This window comes from Rhineura floridana, chromosome 11, assembly GCF_030035675.1.
Source record: "Rhineura floridana isolate rRhiFlo1 chromosome 11, rRhiFlo1.hap2, whole genome shotgun sequence".
In the NCBI taxonomy this organism is placed as follows: Eukaryota; Metazoa; Chordata; class Lepidosauria; order Squamata; family Rhineuridae; genus Rhineura; species Rhineura floridana.
In genome coordinates this window covers 52030293-52054208 of record NC_084490.1, presented here as the reverse complement: position 1 = coordinate 52054208, position 23916 = coordinate 52030293, and the positions used below count along the sequence as shown (strand labels likewise).

At 39.1% G+C, this 23916-nt stretch overlaps 1 protein-coding gene across 4 annotated transcripts in view; it reads right to left on the bottom strand.

Moving 5' to 3' along the window:
- The window catches only part of FBXL20 (F-box and leucine rich repeat protein 20), a 145224-nt gene that overhangs the window by 118239 nt on the left and 3069 nt on the right, over positions 1-23916 (bottom strand). For 2 of the 4 annotated variants that reach the window (XM_061588409.1, XM_061588412.1), the window contains exon 1: positions 23333-23902. The exons of 1 other annotated variant lie outside the window; for it this stretch is intronic. In XM_061588409.1, the coding sequence (XP_061444393.1) occupies positions 23333-23374 (42 nt within the window). In that variant the 5' untranslated portion in view covers positions 23375-23902. Of the gene's footprint in view, positions 1-23332; positions 23904-23916 lie in introns of those variants that run through there. One more of the 4 variants, XM_061588410.1, reaches the window with a different exon arrangement.

Genomic DNA, 23916 nt, shown 5'->3' with positions numbered 1-23916 from the left:
GAACATTTTTGGCCCAGCTGGTCAAATCTCTATCTCCCTCAATACCCATGGGCCTACTTTGGCTAGTGGGTGGGATCACCCACCGTTAACCATCTGATGTCATAATGACAACAGGTGACTGACACCTGTCAAAACCCAACAATTTACTGGTTGTCAGCCCTTGGCAAGTGATGCACCAGGGGTTTTGCAAGCCCTTTGATTGGCACTTGTGAACTGATGGGTTTGCAAAGTGCTTTGCACAGCACTTCCTAAGCACTGTGCAATCAGCTTTGCAGGCACTGCCAATTGGCAAACCCAGCAAAACCCCTTTTGGCCAAGGCCCACCCTGACATATCCCACACCTGACATCATATATGTTACCAGGTATAGGGTAGATGGGTGTGGCTTGGCCAAAATAGCCTGACAGGTCTGGGGGACAAGAGGTTGCTCAGCTCTGGTCTGGGTAGAGTGTCAGACTAGAACCAGAGAGGTTCAAATCCTCACACAGCCATAAAGTTCATTAAGTGAAGTTGGGCCAGTCACACATTCTAATTTACTTCACAGGATGTGAGGAAAAATTGGGGGTGAAGGAGAACTATGTGTGGTAGCCCGACTTCAAGGAATGCCAGAATAAAATTAAGTATTTAATTGTATGCATCTTGTTATTGTTTCAGAAAAGCTTTATTTTTGTAATTAACACATCAAGCCTGTTGATGATAATCTATAATTCTCATACATTACTGCTTTAAAAATATTTGACCAATATCTGACCAATCATCCAAACCTACTGAAGCCCATGACAAAACAGGAAAAATTTGTTACCCAATCAAAGGCCTAGAAATGTGAGGTGGCATTGTCAACAATGGCCAATCATTAACTCAGTTTGTTGGTAAAGGATTCCTCACATGAGTCACTTCCCTCAAAGATAATTTCTCAGCTAATAATGCCTTTGATGGCAGTGATTGGTTTCTGCACCTTTGTCTGAGCAACACTGCCCCCTACTGCCTCTATTTTTCACCCATGTAGTATTAGCTGTTCCCTGGGCATTCTTTTACTCCTGCTCCCATTTCTCAAGTCCAGCATCTAGTTCCCAATCTCCTCTGGATTGATCTCTTCGCCGCCAACTCTTGTGGGTTGATTCTCCCTACACTTTCCTTACAATCACACAGGGTTCATGGTTTAAATCACTTCTCTGAAGGACTCAATTTTAATGATTTAAATCACAGCTTAAATCACTAGTGAGAAAGATTCTACAGTATTTATAACCTTAATGTAGGTTTCATTAGAAGGTAGGTACACACTAAGCAATTATTCTGAATTGTTTTCAGATTAATTTCCATCAAAAAATGGGGTGATAATTTGGTCATTTTAGTACTATTATTTATTATTATTAATTAGGTTTATATCCCACCCTTCCTCCCAGTAGGAGCCCAGGGCTGCAAACAAAAGCACTAAAAACACTCTAAAAACATAAAACCAGACTTTAAAATATATTACAACAAAGCATCCTTAAAAACATATTAAAACAAAACACCTTTAAAAACATCTTTCTTTAAAAGCAGAATGAACTTGTGAAGTCATTCAGGAGATGAACCAGCTCCAACTGTTCAATTAATCATGATCTTTTTGTCATGATGTGTCAGAATAACCACCACCAAACAGGCTTTTAAATTGTACTAATAAGGTTGTTTATTCTTCTGGTTATTGATTTTTGAAGAGGAAAACTAACATTAACAAAACATGCACATGGATTTTGAATGGTTAACTATTTCAGTTTTTAGATAAATGTTTTGTTGTTATATGCCTTCAAGTCAATTACGACTTATGGTGACCCCATGAATCAGCAAATAGCATCTAGATAAATGCAAAGTTCTTTTAAAAATAACATTTAGGCAATTTCAACCATAAGAAATTTAAAATATTGGGCGGTACAGTTAACTTACTGTTTTTCGTCTTCTTTGTTCATTGTCTAGAAAATAAATACAAGCTTTCCTGCTTTTTCAGTTCCCAACTTATTTCTCAATTTAGAATTAGTTCAAAGGAAGAAAAAGTTCTCTCTACATCTGCAGAAAAGGCTATTGCTGTTAAGAGCTGGATTACCACTTCAGTGGTCTCCAGATCTAACCCCATCTCCCCAAATTTGCTATTCATTGACCTTTTCTATCTTTGCACTTACAGAGGCAAGGCCTTTTGAGAGAGGGAGGGAGGGAGAGCACTTCATTTATACCACTTGCAGAATAGCACTGATCAGGTTACCTCCCATCCCCATAAACTGCAGTTAACATATTCATAAAATATAATTAGAAGTTGTATAATTAGTATTCATGATGATATCTTTGACCTAAGCTCTCCTTTGTGAATTGTTTTAAGAAAATTTTGAAATCTGATTTAATTTTTTAAAAATCTGATTTATTTACTTTTTTTAAAAAAATCATTGATTTTTATCAACCCTGCAATCATGAGGACACTGCACATTCTACTTCATAAAAGAACCTTTGGAACAATTAAAACAGAAAACTCTTCCACTATTCTCCCTAAATGTGTGAGGAATATAAAAGGATTGAAAGCACTAAACAATTGATAGACATGACCAACTAAGCAAGGTAAGATCAACCCCCAAGAAAAAAAATTCAATGCCCAAAATGTCATCAATGCTCACTTCAAAATGCAAGATGAAGTTTAGATAAATTTGTTTGCACTTGATCAAAGAAACTGTTACCTTTGCTAATACAGTACCTGAAAATTCTCTATAATGATAAAGCAAAATTAATTTTAATCCATCAAATAGATGAAATTTCACTTTACAATCTCCAAGAGGAACTGAGAATGCTCTTTCAATTGTGTGGTGATGTGATCTAATGCAGCATGAAAAGGGCACAAAAGAGAAGAGATCTTCATGATAGCCCTATAACTGTACAATACCCCTTTCTTGGAGAACTGCCACAGCAAGAGCTTGAACATCTTCCAGAAGTATTTTAAGACTTTCCTATTCAGGCTGACTTTTTGTGGATAAGGTTAAGCTGGCATGGAGAATGAGGATGTACATACTTAAATGGGGCTTTAAAATCCTGGTTCTATTGTGTTTTTTTTAAAAATGACAAATACACCCTACAGGTTAAAATGTCCCTTTAAAAATGTAATTACCAGGCCTGTGTGTATGCCACGAATCAATGAAAACTTGGGGTTTTTGGTTTTTTTTAAAAAAGGATTTATAACCTGCTTTTCAACTAAAAATGGAGAGTTAACAGAGAGCAATAAAAATAATACAACATATCCATAAGCTCCCTGGATGGCCTTGATCCAATCATTATCTCTCAGTCTAACCTTAGGGATGTTGTAAGGATAAAATTGGTGTGTGTGTGTGGGGCGAGAATTATGTAAAAAAATGGAAAGCTTGTAAACAATGCCTTAATGGCACATTCAAATGGACTAAACTTTTTTTCACAGGGAATTCCAGACATGGGTCCACTACCAGGAAAGTGTTACCTATTACTGACAATTTTACCTTGATTAGAGTTGGCATCTGCATCAAAGTTTCATTGTTGGACATCAACAAATGAGGAGGCAAGTATAGGAGGAAGCACTTCCTGGGCTAACTCAGACCCAGACTATATAAGAGTTTCAAGATATCGACATACTGAATTTGGCTAGAACCAAACTGATAACCAGTAGAGAACCTGCAAGATTGGCATTGTATGTTCTTGGTAGCCAATACCAGAAACGGGTCTGACTGCCATATTCTGCCCAAGTAAAGTTTCCACACAACACTGGCAGAACAGGCCATGAAGGATTTTAAGCTTTCCAATGAAGGAGACTCAGAATATTACAGCCCTGATTGTACAACACTCATTTCAATAAGACTGTGCATTCACACGGATGGCTGAGTGGAAAGAATTCTTCCCCATCATCACCATGATGAAATAAACCTTCAACTGGACTAGAGATGTGAAGGCCTGGGGGGAAAACTGAGGAAAATTGGGGGGGAATAATATAGGTTTCTTATTTTTTTCTTTTTCAAAAAGTTGGAAAATTGAAAAAGTTTGTATTATAAAATATTTTCTTTTAGATTGGTGAATAAAATGCATATGACACTGTGTTCATATATTTAGTCCCCCCAAATGATTTCAAAAACCAAGCAACAGTAAAACTGTGTATAGTATCAGATCATTACAATTCATGTATACTGAGGACAATCAAGTTCTCAGTTGTACAATGAGAGTTCAACTCTCAAATGCAAGAGCAAGAGGCATTTCTGCCTCTAGGAGGCACTGCCATTGACAAAGAGAAGGAAGGAGGATTCAGTGTCATCTTTGCTTGTGGGCTTTCACTTGTTGGCATAGTTGGCGAATCTGTTTCTATCCTCTTGAGGAGGCCTCAAATGACAGTGGGAGAAAGTACAGAGCAACACAAAAAAGGAAAAACTGATAGTGATACAGAGAATGAGACTGATTAAATTTCATGAAGTATATCCCTTGCCTTCTCTTTTTCTCAGCTCCTTCTATGGAAATGAGTGTTTTCTGTCTGCTTGACACTGTGGAGGACTGGAAGAGCCATAGGAATTTCCAGAACACAACAATTTTCTTTATTTTACTTTTTAAAATATGTCTTAAGATGTTTTATTGCTTGTGCATTTGCCACCTTGGACTCCTTTGGGAAGAAGGATGGAATAGAAATAAAATAAACAAACAATGCTGATGATTTCTTCTGCTTTTGCCTTTTGCCTGCTCCTCATAAACTGGCAAAACCAAAGAGATGATAGGTCCCTTACAGTTCAGCAGCTTATAGCTCAATTTATAACAAACATTTTGAAAAGTAAATTCAATTTGTAATTTTTGTCTGAACAAACTTACTTTTAATATACTAAACATAATGTTATGGGTAAACCAAGTTATACATTATTCATTTATGTTCCTAAAGTAACAGAGTAACTTTTGATCTGTAAAGGGTGCTAAAAAACCCAAGTATTGCTTATTTTTAATTTCTCACCAAATTTCCACTCCCACCTTCCCCCTAACATGTCCCCCCCCGCAATGGCTTCAAAATTTCAGGAAATTTTACATCTCCATACTGGGTTCATGTTTGAAGTTTTCCTCCAATTGAGTTCAAGATCATCCCTGCCATTCTATAGTTTCCATTACCCATGAAGAGGCCTGGGATCAGATACTTAGAGGTCCCTGGGAGCTACTCTGTGAACTGTCCTAGTCAGTTTCCTATTCTGGGTGTCAACCAGGCTTTAACAGAAAAGCTGACCACACTAGTTAAAGAATGCTCCACAGCAGTGCTTGAGCCAAGGTTTAGGTCTAGACCTCTCCTAGTCACTTTTCCAAGGTTTTCAGAACTGCCACCACTCTGCAAACTTCTCCAAACTATCATGAATCCATACTTCTGAAGCCACTAAATCTGTTTAGGAATAACAAACAGCAGTTGGTCAAAGGTCAGACTGGTGTTTGTCCCAAGTTCAGATGCTCAACAATACTTTTTATCACAACCTTTGAATGACAAATCATTGCTACAATGTGTTATATAGCCAGATAGACAAGATAGTAAGCATATACACACATGGGTATAATTTCACTTGTCCCAATATTGGAAAATGATTTCTTGGTCTTTGTGCAAAATGTTGTGCTTATATCACAAGATGCACAAGTATCATGAAAATTTGGGACTGTGCCACACATTATAGAGGTGTCTGGCAATTATCTGGGATTAACTGGTAATATTTGATACAATACTAGTTTTCAACTAGCTGTGCATATGTACCATCCGTAAGGAAGAGGACACATCAGGCAACAAGCCATGTTAAGGGGGTGAGGAGGACCCACAGCACCCAGCTGTGACTTAAAGCCAGAATACAACTGGCATTTGGGATGGGGGAAGACAAGGGCACTGTGTCTAGGTACTGCAAGCTTAGAAAGCTTGGGGGCTGAACAGACAACTTCTAGAAATGCTATAAAACACTTTATAGTCCATTTGTTGTAGCTAGATATTTCTATGTACTCCCTTCCATAGAAATTCCTACCACTACTTGAGCCTTTGGAGTTTGTTCTGTCTCCATCTCTGTGCTTTTTTGAGAAAGACAGCATTTGCGGAAGAGGAGCCATTACATATTAGGAGATATGGTGAATCACTACAGAAATTGAGTTAATGGAAGTAATAGGAAAAACAGAGGTGTATGATGAGATGGAATCCAAACTTGCATTACATGCAAAATATCATGCATGTGCTCTGGATTAACTCATTCTGAATAACCACCGTTCTCTTTTCTTAGAAATTGTAACACAAATTAGAATCCCATTCTACCCATAATTGTACATTATATCCGTTCATCATATGGCCAAAGCATTCAAAGAATTAACTATATAAAAATAACTTTATCAGAGATTTCTTACTCTAATGGCCTCTACAATTAGGCTCTTTAAAGAAGACTGAAAGAATTGGTTGATTATAAGGCCTAGCTCAATGCTATCATCACTGACATCCAAACATCCCCATGAGCCCTTAAAGGTTTTGCTTAGGGCAAAATCTTCCTGGATAAAAAGTGCTACCCATCAAAGTGTTACCGTTCTACACAACATAGGAAGTGGACTTTTAGTGTAGTGGCATCTACCCTTTGGAATTCTCTCATCTTAAATATTAGACAGGCACCATCTTTGTTACCTTTTTGGCACCTACTGAAGACCTTCCTCTTTTAAGCCTTTTAAGTATCCCTGTCAATCCGTGTTGGAATTGCTTTTTAAGATGTTTTTAAAAAAATTAAAAAGATGTTTTGTATTATGTTTTTAAAGATGTTTTGTTTTAATATATTTTAAAGTCTGTTTTTATGATGTTTTAGAGTGTTTTTAGTGTTTTTGTTTGCTGCCCTGTGCTCCTACTTGGAGGAAGGGTGGGACATAAACAGATAAAATCTAAAGCATTCACAGCATAGTCTTTCTGTGGCTTTTGATACCATTGACCATGGTGTCGTCCTGGACTAGCTCTGTGTCATGGGTAATGGGGACACTGTTTTACAGTGGTTCTATTCTTACCAGCAGGGCTGGGTCCAGAGAACAGCACTGGGAGATATGTCTCGGCCCACGGTCACTCTACTAGGGGGTGCCATAGGGCACGATCTTGTTGCCAATGCTGTTTCACATCTATATAAAGGCATTAGGAATGGCCATTAGCAATTTTGGGGCAAAGTGCCATCAGGATGCTGATACACACCTCTGTGTCACCATAACATCTGAGTCAGGAGAGGCTGGAACCAGAGACTGGAAGCAGTTGTAGAATGGATGAGGGGTAATAAACCAGGGTGGATTGATTTAAATCAAATTTGTCACTTATAGTTCTTCACACATTTTTTAAACAATAGTGCAAATCTGATTAACAAACATGTTAATTTACAACTCAATATAGCATTTTACAAGGAGGGTACCCTTTGTGTAATTGTTTAGATAACTTGATTTTTATGAATTTTGGAAATAGTACATAGTATTTCCTGCGCCAAGCTGTAGATGCTTATTTTATTTTAAAAAGTGTAGAATGGAGTTCCCTACAGAAGCTGAGTTATGCTGAAGTAAAACAGGGAACAGATTTACGGCATTACCATTACGGTCTGCCATGATGTTGCAAAATAAGGGGCATGTTATGTAATATAAAATAAGAAAATGAATTCCAGTGACAACTCTTAACTGCATCTTTCTATACAATAAATTTGGGTTATAGATTTATTTATTTATTTATTACATTTATAGTCTGCCCTTCCTCCCAGAAGGAGTCCAGGGAGGCAAACAAAAACTAAAAACATCTTTAAAAAAAAGACTTTGAAACATATTAAAACTAAACATCTTAAAAACATTTTTTTTAAAAAAAACTTTAAAAACATTTACAAAAACAATTCCAACACAGAGGTGGGATAAGGTCTCTACTTAAAAGGCTTGTTGAAAGAAGAAGGCGCTGAAAAGATAACAGAGATGGCACTTATCTAATATTTAACGGGAGGGAATTCCAAAGTGTTGGTGCCACAACACTGAAGGTCTGCTTCCTATGTTCCTATAGATTCTAAACCCAGTTAACTGATTAACTAAGCCATAAGGACCTACGCTTTTTTTCCTATTAATATCCAACAAAGTAAACAGCTTGCTGAATAACAAATCAAAAAGGCATGGAGAATCTTGACAAATGATGCATTCCCATAATGCATTACAAAATAAATTATTCAATTTACTAACCAGTTTATTCACACTGTTCTTCAGACATACCCACATCTTCATCCATATCCTAATAAGCAGATTTCATTATGATGGTTCATCATTCTTGCAGCTAGGCCCTGTACCTCCTCCTTGCTCTGTTTACACTTTGCACGTTTTCTTTTTTTTGCCCAGGGAAGGAATTTCTTCAAAATATTTCCAGATAGAGTCTCTCTTACACCCAGAATCCATGACAATTCTTCTGTGGCAAAAGTGTGAGGGAATATGGGAACTTGAAGCTGTGTCTATACTACAATGTTCCCTTTTTTTCTTTCCAGTCCTTTCCACCGTTCCTTTCTACTCTGCCTTCAACTGTCCTTTTCTATTTTGTATTTGCTCTAATCCCTTTGCCTTATGTGCCCAGCTCCACCACCACCACATAAGCTCAGAACAACAATCCCATTCCCACCCATTCTGTGTCTTTGAACATGTAACTTTAGTCAGAGAAACAGAAACTGAACGTTCAGAACTTCCAAGAACGAAGAGTGTGTAGTTAGGCTGGGCAGAGCCATTTTCATGAGATGAATGCCCATGTTTGATTGGTAGGTAACTCAATGCGTGTGTGATAGAGTCATTAGTTCATTTTAATGAAACTAAATGTAGGTATAGCATGTTTGTAATAAGATAGAATTGAATGAGAGAAACATTTATGATGTTATTATTTTTTAAAGTCCAATTTAAAGTTTAAAAATATGTTGTTTTAATCACTGATTTTTATCCACCCTGTAATAAGCTGAGTTTGAATCCTGGGAAAGAAGGAAGCACTGTGGGTGGGTAGTTCTAGTATCTTGGAGACTGGCCATTTGCCTATTCTGGATGGGCTTATTTCTCTCCCTCTGAAACAACAGGTGCATAGTTTGGGGATGCTCCTAGATTCATCTTTCTCACTTGAGGCTCACGTAGCCTCAGTGGCTAGGAGTGTCTTTTACCAGCTATGGCTGGTGTGCCAGCTATGACCATTCTTGGACAGGAATAGTCTGGCTGCAGTGATTCATGCATTGGTAACCTCAAGACTGGATTATAGCAATTTGCTCTATGTGGGGCTAGTCTTGCGCCAAGTCCGGAACCTCCAGCTGGTACAAAGTGCTGCAGATAGACTTTTGACGGGGACAGACTACCGCCAGCACATAACTCTAATGCTTAAAAGCTTGCACTGTCTGCCCATATATGACCAGGTCAGATTCAAGGTTCTTGTATTAATTTTCAAGGCCCTTAATATCTTGTGTCCAGGATATCTTAAGGACTGCCTGATCCCTTATATCCTGGCCTATTCACTGAATATGTTTGGGGGACTTCTCTGTTGGTGGTCCCCCATGGCTCAGATCCATGGCTTGTAACAACTAGAAGCTGTGGTTTCAGTGTAGTGGGCCCAAGCCTGTGGAACTCCTTCCCAACTGAGGTTGGACAGGTACCCTCCTTGTTGAACTTCAGGCACATAACTAAAATTTTCTTGTTGCAGCAGGCATTTTAAGGTAGTGTTTGGTTTCATGATGATTTTATTGTTTTATTCTTTCATTTTATGTACGGCTTGTTTTTATGTACACTACTAAGGTGAATGATTAAACAGTATATAAATGTCTTAATAAAGAATGGTCTCTTTTAGAAAGAAAACAACATGTAACTTTTGAGTTATGTTGATACAACCTCTCCACCACCACCATCACTTTCCCACATACAACAACAGTGAAGATATCTATGTTTACCAGAAACTAATTTCAAATCCAGAGTGGTAGATCTTTTACAACAAAGTGTCCTGTGGCACCTTCAACATTTAATATATTTATTAAAAGCTTTTGTGGACCACAGTCCATTCATTTGATGCACGAAGCATAATCCTGAATTGGTAAGCTTAGGTAAACACATGGCTGCGGGGAGGAAGGGGAGTGAGATCAGGTGGAAATGAAATACAAAAAGAGTAGTTATTATTACCTAAAAGCAAGATAATTACACTGACCAATAAACAAGGCAGTGTTGATGATACCACCAACATCCTGGCACTGGTACTTAATTAGCATATGTACTGAACTGTAATTCATCTGTTTCATGCTGGACTTTCCCTCTGAAGTTCCTTTGGTTTCATACTCTTGAATCATTTATATCTAATATTACTTCAGCCATGGCAAGATTAGCCACAGCATTCCTTAACTGACTAGGGACAGCTGCCACCCCATTGCTTTAAAACAGTGTTCATACTCCTGTTCCTATCTCACTAACTACTCTCACAGTACTGACAGTACAGGAGTTAAAAGTATTAAAGACATGCATTTGCTCAACTACATCACCATGGCTTCTTCACTACTACCGTGGAATATAAACAATTTGGAAAGCATTGGTTTTTGACTTGCAGTCAACAGAAGTCCCTAGCCAGACAAAAAGTAAGGAGGCAGCTTACTGATCAGTACTCTTATTGTTTGCCTTGCTGCAGAGCTAAGTGATCATTTTCTCCATAGGAGCTACGCCTTCAGAACAGGCATTCTTAACATCTGCTCTCATTCTGATACAGTGACCAACTAGCTCTTTCTTCCACAAAAAGGGGGGGGAGTTCATTATTACTGCAATGAACTGATTGTGACAAGCAGGCATGAGGAGTGGGAAAGCAATGTTTAATGGACAGTCCATACTGTACCAAGACATGATATAAAATTAGGTGATTGCCCACCAGACTTGCAAGCATATAATCATTTTAAAGTGCCTTGAAAACCATCTGCAGTTTGAAATAATTCACCAAATTTTAAACTCTTAAGTGGTTAGGAACAAAAATTTCAGAGGAAAAGAGATTTGTGTACCTAACACCCCAGCTCTCAAAATAAAGGAAGCCTCATAAGGGACTAGATCACAATATTAAGAGTTCAAAGAGTGAAAGTTTAAATGGGCTTTCTATGACTGGACAATACATCCTGCAAGAGAGTGCCTTGCTTTCAAGAAGGAGCAGGGAACACATATAATGCAAACAGTTATACCCAGCTTAACAAAGCTGATATTCTTGTTTGAGGAGAGGTAGTTTTAGGGTGCGAGACGGGTGTATTTTATCACCCTATTTGTTAAATCTCTACGCATAATATATCATACAGAAGGTGGGATTGGACCAAGATGAAAGAGGTGTGAAAATAGGAGGGAGAAATGTCAATAATTTAAGATATGCAGACGATAACCAGTAATGATTTGAAATGAATGTTGATGAAAGTTAAAGAGGAAAGCACAAAAAGCAGGACTGCAGCTGAACATCAAAAAGACTAAAAAATGACAACAGAAGATTTATGTAACTTTACAGCTGACAATGAAGACACTGAACTTGTCAAGAATTATCAATACCTTGGCAGAGCCATTAACCAAAATGGGGACAATAGTCAAGAAATCAGAAGAAGGCTAGGCCTGGGGAAGGCAGCTATAAAGTCAGGATCATTCAGACCATGGTATTCCTGATCTCTATGTATGGATGTGAAAGTTGGACAGTGAAAAAAGTGGGTAAGAGAAAAATCAACTCATTTGAAATGCGGTGTTGGAGGAGAGCTTTGCGCATACCATAGACCGCAAAGACGACAAATAATTGGGTGTTAGAACAAATTAAACCAGAACTGTCATTAGAAGCTAAAATGATGAAACTGAGGTTATCATACTTTGGACACATAATGAGAAGACATGATTTACTAGAAAAGACAATGCTGGGAAAAACAGAAGGGAGTAGAAAAAGAGGAAGGCCAAATAAGAGATGGATTGATTCCATAAAGAAAGCCACAGACCTGAACTTACAAGATCTGAACAGGGTGGTTCATGACAGATGCTCTTGGAGGTCACTGATTCATAGGGTCGCCATAAGTCGTAATCGACTTAAAGGTACATAACAAAAACTGTTTTAGGTGAGGCAGTGAAAGAACTGGGTTAAATTTGTATGCAAGCTGGATTTATTTATTTATTTATTTATTTTTATACCGCCCGACTAGCATAGCTCTCTGGGCGGTGTACAACAAAGTGCAAAAATATACAAAAATTCCATAGTAAAATACAACAACAATGTAAAAGAATAAGAAAACTAAAAGCAATTACAACACATATTAAAACTAAATTAAGTTAGATTAAAATGCCTTAGAAAAGAGGAAGGTTTTGACTTCCGGGAAGGGTGACTTAGCCTGTGCCTGCTTTTGGGACGGGCTCCCGCCGCAAAAGAAGCTTATTCAGATATAAATCAGTCAAAACTTTTTTTTTTGACTGATGAAACTTCTCCCGGGCAGGGAGAAACGAAGAGATTAACCTCAAAGCCTATTTTTGTTGGGAGGACTAGATTTCATTGATTTATGAGACGAGGTCCAGCCGACAAAGGAGGACGGATTTTCAACAAGCTCTATCTGATAAAGCGACACGTTCATCTTTTCTTTAGAGAGAGAACGGACTAACAGGCAAGCACCCTTCTTTCTATATTTTTTTACTTGACTTAAACTGTTGCAGTAAAAGGAGATTTGCCAGATTGATCGGCTTTGGACATCTTTTCGGTGAGCTATAACTCTTCTCTGCTATGCACTAATTAACAGCTTATCTCTGTTTTTGTTGCAAAAAGCTGTCCTGGATTTGCATTCTAAAGATATACACAGAAGAGAGATTTCTATTCCTGATTTCTATTCTGAAGAATATTATATTGTCTGAGACTACTCTCTTTTTGGTTTATTTTATTTTGACGAATCTGTTTCCTGACGACGCCATTAATTGTTTCGATCCTGGGAACTACATTTTGTTTTCCTAAGCATAGTGAGATAAGGCTGGCTGCTCTGTTTATACTGTGATGTCATCAAGTTTGGAGTATTAACCCAATTGTTGCTGAAATAAGAAGTGGTTCTCTTATATTTTTCTTTTAAAATGGCAATCAAGAAAGTGGCTGAGAATCTGGAAGTAACTAGGTTTCAGAAAATAATGGATGAGTTTGAGATAACGAAACGAACCCTGCGACAGGGTTGTAAGGAGCTGAAAATTGAATTGTGCAAAATGATCCAGGAGTTTAAAGAAATAGGGGTCCCTGTGAGAGAGGAGACCCTGGAGCCTGGAACAAACGTGGAACAGGAAAAAGATTTGGAATTTATGGATTTTAGAAATAAAATCTACTGTTTGGAATTCAATGTTATCTCTGAAGAAATTAATGAAGATATTAGAGATAAAGTTATCAATGGCATGGACAATCTTCTGGACTGGAATGATGTGATGGAGCCTAATATAGAGAAAACCTATGGAATTAACTGCAGCCATGTGACAAGGGAAAAACTTTCAAGAGATGAGCCAGTACATTTTGTAAAAAAGAACAGAGATATGATTTTACTGCAGTATTCCAGCAACCTATTCAGAATGGATGGCAAGAAAATATTTGGGATAGAGGAAATTCCCATTAGACTCTTACTATATGACTATGGTTATGACAGCAAGATTATTACGGAATACTGATAATGGAAGATTGGACACTGAAATTACTGGAGTTAACAAGACTATTGAAGATGGAAGATGGAAGATGGAATTAATAGGGATAATAGAATAATGGCTATTGAAATTATTGAACCTAACAGATTCTGATGAGATGGATTAATCGAAATGTTTATTTTGACTATGGTTATGACAATAAGATTATTATAATTATTAATGAGATGGATTAATCGACATGCTTATCTGGAGAAAAATTGATAGATATATTTCTTAAAGAATTGAAACCTCTCTTTGACTTTTTGTGGAAAGAATAAAGTAATGTTTATGAGATTTGATGATTAAGTAAGATAACTACTGGAGGAAAGTGATTTTATAATATGATTTAAGAGACAGGATTGTTATACATTGTAGACCTATAACTGATTTGATCTGTGACAAATGGGAAGTTAATATTTCTATGGTTATGACAGCAAGATTATTACGGAATACTGATAATGGAAGATTGGACACTGAAATTACTGGACTTAACAAGACTATTGAAGATGGAAGATGGAAGATGGAACTAATAGGGATAATAGAATAATGGCTATTGAAATTATTGAACCTAACAGATTCTGATGAGATGGATTAATCGAAATGTTTATTTTGACTATGGTTATGACAATAAGATTATTATAATTATTAATGAGATGGATTAATCGACATGCTTTTCTGGAGAAAAATTGATAGATATATTTCTTAAAGAATTGAAACCTCTCTTTGACTTTTTGTGGAAAGAATAAAGTAATGTTTATGAGATTTGATGATTAAGTAAGATAACTACTGGAGGAAAGTGATTTTATAATATGATTTAAGAGACAGGATTGTTATACATTGTAGACCTATAACTGATTTGATCTGTGACAAATGGGAAGTCAATATTTTACTTTTTATTTTTTTTTGTCTAACTATTTTTGATTTTGTTTTTTGTCTTTGAATGTTTTATGGTTTTGTTTTGTATGTTTTATGAAAATCTGAATAAAAATTATTGTAAAAAAAAAAAAAGAAAGAAAAGAGGAAGGTTTTGACTTGGCGCCGGAAAGACAGTAACGTCGGCGCCAAGCGCACCTCATCAGGGAGACTGTTCCAGAGTTCGGGGGCCTCCAACCATTTTTCAACCCCTGTGTATTTCAACTGCACTTCAAATGAGTGGCTTACATAATTTCTCCACTTGCTTGAGGAAGATTAACACAGTGGTATACCTATGTACTATTAGAACCTGCAGTAAATGGTCTTACTGGGGTGCTTTAGATGGCCTTGTGTATTACTTCAGCTGAGAAGCGCACAGTTAAGATTTCTCTTCTTTTGTCCTATGTCTATCATTCCATGAGTTGCAACTGCTTCTATATTCCAGGTTATATATTATAGCAAAAACACAAACAAAAAAAGTTTGACAACCTCCTTTTTTTAATCAAGAAAAACCGAGCACATGCAGTTTTGTTATTGTAAACTCTTAAATCATAGTACTATTATGACTACAGGAGTAAAGCAGAATTTGCTTCTGCTGCCTGGATGGAAATACATGCCATTTCGTTATTTAAAAAGAGTAATACACATTTTAATGTAAAAAAACAGTAAAATGGGTATCTGTGACCATGTACATGCCTGGCCAGCCATCTTCTGACAATAAAAGGTTTGAAATAAGAAAAATAAAATAAAAGATGTTGCAAATATCAGCATCAGTGACCATGCTCATGCCAGCCCAAGTGCTGATGCTAGGTCTGTTTTCTACTGCCTCCATTATCTGTCACTCACACTCTGGGTGGTCCCTGGGAGACCACTGCGCTGCAGGGGCCTGAACATTACCTCCAAGGTCAAACCCTACCTGCATCACTTACACTAGGGCAAATTGAAGAAACATTAGCTTTGCTCAGATATCAGGATACTTTAAAAATCAAATCATCATCATTTCCATAGCTGTTTACTATGCTGGCATCCTGATTCCAGATTTTTTTTTCTAGATGATATGGTTTTCTAGATCCATTTCAATCTGGTTTCAGGCCTAGGTAAGGGGCAGAGTCAGCCTTGATTGATGATCCTAGAAAGGGATGTGCATTTCTGTTTCTGCTTGACCTCTCAACAGTTTGACACCACTGACCATATGGTCCCAAAGGAGCACTTGACTGCCACTTTACCACTGCTTCACTAACTACCAGCCTGTTTCTGAGCACAATTAAAAGTTATGATGCATAAGTCCTAACTTTCTCCCATATGACCCTGCCTGAACCATGAGATCTTTTGGAGAGGCCCTTCTTTCAGTTCTACCAACATCCAGAACTGTGACAGATACACAAGAGGGGCCAATCATAGTGGCTATGCCCTGGTACCAAGCATCCTCCCTAGGTATACTCGGGAGGATACTCCACCCTTTTGTTATCCTTCCACCGTCAGGCAATGATGTTTATTTATATAGGCCATTGACTAGTCCAGGTGATCTTTCTTTTAATGCTCAAGGTGTTTTACTTGACTACTGTTTGATATTTTATTATCGGATCCTTCACTGCTTTTTATCTACTCTTTAATCTTTATGTAGGATGGTATTTGATTAAGTTATATCCAGTGCACACTTACTAAGTAAGCCATTATTAACATATTATTAAATGTATGTCCTCCCCTTCCTCCCAAAATGAGCCCCAGGCAATAAAGGTCCATTGCTTTCAATGGGCTTATTCAGAATGGAACTTTGTTGCATACCATCCATTGTTATGCATTTTATTGTGTTTTTATTCTGATTGTTAGCTTTGAGATCATGGAAATGCAGAAACCTGAAAAAATAAATCAAATTGCTGTCATATACAAGTCAGGTCTTGTGTATGGAGAGAGATATTTCTAGCTGTTGGTTTTCCCTGGAGACTCACAGCCTGACCATCTTTCCGAAGACCTACTGACTCAGGTTATCTTTGGTAGCAACATACAATGATTACTTTGATAAAAGGGTGGAGCTTAAATGTGCATTTTATCTAGTTTCTGAATACTTCTGTGTTTTTGTGTTTCTGTGCTGATATTGTGCAGTGGCTTGAAAGGTGAACCTCTCAGCTCAGCCAAGAACTCACGAAGTGGCCTCAGACAAGCTATTAGTCTCAGCACAATGTCTGCAAAATAGAAATAATACCATACTCAGATGATTGCGAACACTGAAAAGTATTATCTTTGTATACTGACACATGTACCAATGGCGCAGAATAAAAGTTCAAATGCACACAAAATGTGTTGCATCTGAGGAGGACATTGTACCCACCTATATCTGCTTAGAATCAATCTCCCCAGAATCATCTTTACTTGCCTTTCCCAACCTTTGAGTCCCTAGGTGTTGCTGGACTACAGTTCCCATTATTCCTGACCATTGGCCATGCTGGCTGGGATTGATGGGTGTTGCTGTCCAGCAACATCTGGAGATCTAAAGGTTGGGAAAGGCTCATCTATAATGTTCCCTTAATGCTGATTGACTTTGGATGCTCAGAGGTGGACTAGCTCTTTCCACAGTATTTAACTACCAATGGGAGGTGCTCATAGGGGATACTTCTAAGAATAAACCAGTGATCGAATACCAACTGCTAATACTACCCTGGGTAAACTGAGCACACAAACCACAGGAATCTCCTGTTATTCAAAAAGCGGAACAGAGAAATTATAACTTCAGCTTTATTCAGTTTTGTAGCACTATTTTCTGAAAAAGTCATCCTTCCGGCTGAAGGACCTACTCACATTCCTAAGACAGAAAACTCTATCTAAAGTAAAAAGGAATTTTACAGTCACAATCTTTAGTGTATGTATTGACAGACACTATAATTCTAAAGTTTTGTCCAAAATGCTTTGTATAAAGCAGTGGCTCACAGCCCCAACTATTCTCATCAAACTACTTTAAAGATAAACTGTTAAGAGCATGTATCAAACACACCAATACAGAAATTAAACACAATCCCTCCCATCACACTGTTCATTTTGCACCATTCCATCCACAGCCAATCTCTATAGAAATCACCATGTCTCTAGATTTAATGTGACTAGACTTGTATTTAATGACAAGTATTTACAAGCTATTTCCTACTTTTCAAGGACTATGCAAAGGCTAAACTTTTATAGGAGACTGCAAGTCATCTATCTTACAGAACATTCTATGAAAGATACTTTAAAAATTCCCTCCCTCATCTCAGACATCTTGCTCAGATGTTTTCTACCTTAAGCTGGTATTTTTGGGCAGTGTGTGCAAGTAACCCACTCCCTCCAGCAAGGCCAGTTTGTTATAGCTATTGTCCACAAAGATCTCTGCAGTACTATTCAGTGACCTGGACATATAACCATTTTTCCTGCCACAATTTTTTCTTTGAACACCAATGCTTGAACATGACTTGCCTAATTCAAAAGCTCATATCAGCAACTCGAACATTAGTTGGTACATTTTTTTAAAAAATCACTTCATTTGCTCTGCAAGTTTATTTTTCTTTATAGCACCAATATAGTCACTGATAGCCAAAATAGCCATTCAGTGTTCTCCAAGCCCTAACCATTGTATAGCAATTAGAAGTGGAGGTGCACAATCACATGCTCCCTCCCTCTGCCCCACCTGTGGTCACATTCCAGACACATACTACCCTCAGTCATGGCTTGGTGCCACATCTGATCATTAAGGATACTCTCTAAACACCAGCTCACCATGGTTAGTGTTTGGAAAATATTAAGGGGGTTGGACCTGATGGCCTTATAGGCCCCTTCTAACTCTACTATTCTATGATTCTAAGGCTGGACCTCTTTATAACTATATTCTAAGGAGAGACTTCTTACAGAGTATCTTTTTACTGAAATAAAGATCTTTGGTTATTACAACTGTGTGTATCACTGTTCTAGTAAGTATGATCTGTATGCATATATTTTGTGATAAACATTTTGTGGCCATCATCTCTGGGTTTTGCAGAAAAATTCTAAACTGGATGATTTCCTGATGTCATAAAACAATGAAAATCTGATTTAGCATTTTTGGCTTACATTTAATAAAGAAGACTTTAAAAGTATGTCATGTTTATTGTACGTGTGTACAGTTCTGGTTGCCTCATCTCAAAAAGGATATTATAGAGTTGGAAAAGGTTCAGAAGAGGGCAACCAGAATGATCAAGGGGATGGAGCGACTCCCTTACGAGGAAAGGTTGCAGCATTTGGGGCTTTTTAGTTTAGAGAAAAGGCGGGTCAGAGGAGACATGATAGAAGTGTATAAAATTATGCATGGCATTGAGAAAGTGGATAGAGAAAAGTTCTTCTCCCTCTCTCATAATACTAGAACTCGTGGACATTCAAAGAAGCTGAATGTTGGAAGATTCAGAACAGACAAAAGGAAGTACTTCTTTACTCAGTGCATAGTTAAACTATGGAATTTGCTCCCACAAGACGCAGTAATGGCCACCAGCTTGGATGGCTTTAAAAGAAGATTAGACAAATTCATGGAGGACAGGGCTATCAATGGCTACTAGCCATGATGACTGTGCTCTGCCACCCTAGTCAGAGGCAGTATGCTTCTGAAAACCAGTTGCTGGAAGCCTCAGGAGGGAAGAGTGTTCTTGCACCCAGGTCCTGCTTGCGGGCTTCCCCCAGGCACCTGGTTGGCCACTGTGAGAACAGGATGCTGGACTAGATGGGCCACTGGCCTGATCCAGCAGGCTCTTCTTATGTTCTTATGTACGTACCATATGATTATACAAAACATTTCTCTAAAAGTAGGTTAACTGAAATATTTGAATGGAGAGGAAAATTTAAGCTGCTGCATTAAGTGGCATTAAGTATGGTTTAAATGTTATATTCAGATAAATCCAAAGCTTTAGTTGGATATTGTCTTTATTGAAATGCTTGTAAATATTTTACTAAACAATGACAACTCAATTGCATACACTTCCCTTAAATTATGTAGACCGTAAAAAAAATTCAAGACACTGAAAACTGTTTTAACGTACTAATTTTAGTATGGCTGAAGAGCTGTGGGTATTAATGTGTGCTTTCTAGGGATAGTCACCTCATAAAAAGTTAATTACAGCCCTGATTTTAATTTCACTAATATTGTATCCATTTCAGGTGCCAAATTTTTACTGTATATTATGTACATATTATGTAAACACTAATTTATTTGTTTATTTTATTATTTGATTTATATCCCACCCTTCCTCTCAGTAGAAGCCCAGGGCAGCAATTAATTAATTTATGAAAAACGCATTTTAAAAGTGGAGCATTTTCCTTGAAAACTGTATTACTGAAAGTTTTCCAGGAAAAATTTTCACCCCACATCACAGCCATCACTGCTACAATTTTTTCCTTCGTAAGCAGGCTCTCTCTGAAAATGGTGCAATAAAGCTCTCATATATTATTTCCAGTTTCCATTTTTTAAAATATCATATGCATTTTCCCAATTGGATTATGCCTCCTTTCCTCTCCCTCACATTACCACACTGTAGATATATATAACTAGCATACGCAAATATAACACATACATATATTCCCCTTCTCATACTATTATAAAAACTCAAATCATTTTTTAAAAAAAGTACAGTCAAATCACAAGAACCCCCCCAAATATCCAAACCCTCCACACAATCTTCAGATTACAAGAGGGTGAAAAACAAAATGACATATGTAGGTGTTTCTTACTCCTGTTCTCTACAAGCCACAGAACGTCAGCTGGTCACCTTTTCTGAATTGGATTCAGTTACCAACGGACATTTTACCATGCCATTTAGCCCATACCAGTTATGCAAATGAACATATCCTCCCTGTTTAGTTTGGTTCTTACATCCAGCTGCCATTAGTGCTTGAAAAAAGTAGGAGAAAGAAGCCAAAACACTGTTTCTACCTGTCTTAATCCCCCAGCCAATTTCTGGATGAAGACACCGCTCTTTTTCATTCTGCAGAATTATCACCTTGTGCCACACACTGCTCAAGTCATCCAAGACTTTGACTTGGTTACTTTTATTTCTCCTTTGTGGATCAGAGAGTAAAGAAGCAACTGTGTCCAAGCAGCAGTTTCTTCTGAGTAGAATTAGTCTCCTCCCCATGTTCAAGTAATTCCTGGGTCACATGGCTGAGATTACATTTCTGCACTTTATTTTCCTCCCACAAAAAATCCCCACAAAAATGCGAACCATCCTATCATTCTCATTTGTGTCAGCCATGTTGCCCTCCTCCGCCCTGTAGCTATTAATTCAGGAAAGGGAGGGGGGGAAACAGCTGTTACAACAAAGTGGAAGAAATCCTGGCTAGATAGGGTGCTTTTGTGTGGTCCCAGATCATGCCAATCACGTGCCATATTTTCCTGAATAGTTTCATTGTTTACCCTTTGCTTGCTTGTTTGCACTCTTTCCAGCATCTCCATCCTTCAGGCCTCCGCTTTTCAATTTCAGGATAGTAAAGCAGCAGTAGTACCGGACTGCACCACTTTTGCTCACTCCAAAGTTAAACACGTGTACCAGCCACCAGTCATGTTTCCCTTTCTTAAAACCTCTTTAGCAAACAGCTTTGTATAATGTCTACAAACACAAACATGGGCAGCACCACACACTGCAATCAGTCACCCATGCTGTCAAAGAGCTACAGGCTCTAAAATACCCTTAAACCACACTCACATCTATTATTTTAAAATAAACCAAGCATCAAAGCTACAAGACCCCCTTACTCTGAAACTAATATACAGGCCCTCTGTCAGAGTGCATGTGTGTGCTCATAAATATACTTCCCCAACAGCCAGGGTCTGAAAACAGTTGAGATCAATACAGAGTTGTAAGTAGTAAGCATAAGTAGGGACACGGGTTCGTGGGCTCCTTTTCAAAACAAAGCAACCAACATTCATTATGTCAGCACACAAAAGTCCATGAACATTAAGCTTCACCTAGATGGATATACTTATCTACCTATTAAGTAAAATCTTCAAGTTTTGCTCTTTTCTTAATACACAGAAACACACTGCGTATGCCCCATCCTGAAACACTATTCTGCTCCTTTCTATCATTCAAAACACACAGACTACACGTCTGTGTGCACCTCCTTCCCTTCTTCCCTAGCTGCCCACTTCTCCTCCCCAGAGTGGGAGGATCCACTCCTTCCATATATTAGGCCCTTTCAAGAGTATCTACCAAAGTGTGGAGGACCGTTGGTAGGTGTACATAAACACCAGTAGTCAAGACAAAGCCTGGACACCCCAGTAGCATTACATTTGGTCCCTTAACCCTTCTCTCTCCATTCCACACTTCAAGACTAGGACTCCACACACACATCCACAATGCTATGGCTCCTACAAATATACCAAAGCATCACCCTCCTCCAATACTTTCACCTTCTTTCTGTATTAGAACCCCCCCTTTAAACAAACCCCCCACTCTGAATCTTTGTTATTAGAAGGTGGACTATAAATTATAAACAACTTACTTTTACTGGTGGGGCATGAATTCTGTGGGGTGGGTGAAAGTGGGCCTGCCTGTATTCCCCCCCCAATTCTAATCTAGTCCCAACACACTCCTACAGCACCTCTTGTAGCCCCTCTTTCATTATCTCTGCCACCACTGCAAACACCAATTTTCTCATAACTGAAACTCCCCATCCCCATCACTCCCCATCCCCAAACATTTCAAGGGAAACCATTTTCAGATCAGACCCTGCTCCACTTTACAATCTGCTCTTCTAAATTCTGGTTAATTTTACCCTCCCCTAGCAAACCCCACTCCAGACCCATAAAAATGCTACATCAATGCCATATTCCTCCATCATGTATAATCAAGATTGCCCCGACCCTGGGCCTTCCATCACCACTCTCACATAGTGCTCAGGCTCCTCCCCTTCCTCTGCGAACTCATTTTCCACCCGCCCCGTCCTATTCCATTTGGAAGCAGAAGAAATATAAAACTCTGCAACTAACACCCTCTCACACCTCTAAACATTTTCCTGCATGTACTGCAGTTCCACGAAGCACACACCAACTTCCTAATAATCCCTTGCCTTTCCAGTTCACAAACCTCTCCACAAGTGAGATCCTACTACAGAATGGTAAGAAAAAAGTCCTCCCTCTGTGTAATCTATTGCGACAGAGGCCACATCATATTCCACTCCAATACACACTGTTCAGGTTTCCCCCCCTATCTGTCCCCCAAGGCTCACCTATTCAGAGACGACGAGCGCCTTCCGAGGTTTTTTTTTTTGGGGGGGGAGGGATTTCCTTCAGTGAAATGTCCCCACATGAACGGAGAAAAACACAAACACCATCTTTCTCCCTTCCATTTTATGTATGTATATGTACACAATCACTTCCAATGTAATCTAATGTGACTCTCCTCTGTTCCATTCCAAACATTTCATGATAACCCCTCCCCCGCCACTTAAAAAAAAATTATCCCCTGCCCTTCAAACATCTCCTCCCTTCCGCGGTCAGTTTTCTTCGTCGGTGCGTGTGGGGTAAAGATAATATGTAGTCAGCACCCGCTCCCTGCTCCCCAATTTACTATGAGAAAAACACACACAGAGCCCCATCCTCTCTGCCACCGCTTTATCACCTCTCCACATCTTTTGCAGGGGTGAGATAAGAGGAATTTTTAAAAGTGAAATCTAGTCCTCCCCCTCTCCTACAATTCATGACTCCACCAAATAAACAAACCCTGTAACCTCCCCGCCCCCCCCAAAAAAAACTTTAGGAAGGCCAAGCAACCAACCGATACGCTGCTCACCTCAAACCGGCTCTTGGTAACTCCGTTCATTTCCCTCCTCATTGTGAAGGCCCGGCGGGGGTCGGCTTGGGTGAGGCCAGGCCAGGCCAGGCCGAGGCAGGCCTGGCCCCCCGCTCCTTAGCTGCTGCGGCGTCAGCAGCGGCGGTCGTGTCCCGCTTGGCCCGACGTCCTCCCTTTGCGCCGCGGGGTTGGGGACAGTGAGGAAGGGAGGTGGAGGTGGGATGGTAGAGAGCGGGGGGAGAGAAAAACCGTCTCCCTCCCTCCTTCGACAGCAGTGAGGGCCGGGGTGGGGTTGGGTAGCGATGGTTCCGGGGGTGTCGGTCCGCTCAAGCCCCCTCCCCTACGCGCCACACTGCACAGGGAAGGAGGAAAAGAGAGTTCGGCCTCCCTCAACTACAACTACTACTTCTTCTTCTTCAACCCAAAACAAAAACACTCCGCACCTGCCAACAACAGCGCCGCTCATTGGACGAGGGCGGCGCAGACCGGGGAGGGGAAAGAGCACAGGCGGCGCGCGCTTCTGAGGGGCGAACGTGAGCCAGCCAGTGAGCGTGCGTGCGCGCGCGCCCCCCGTGGGGGGACAA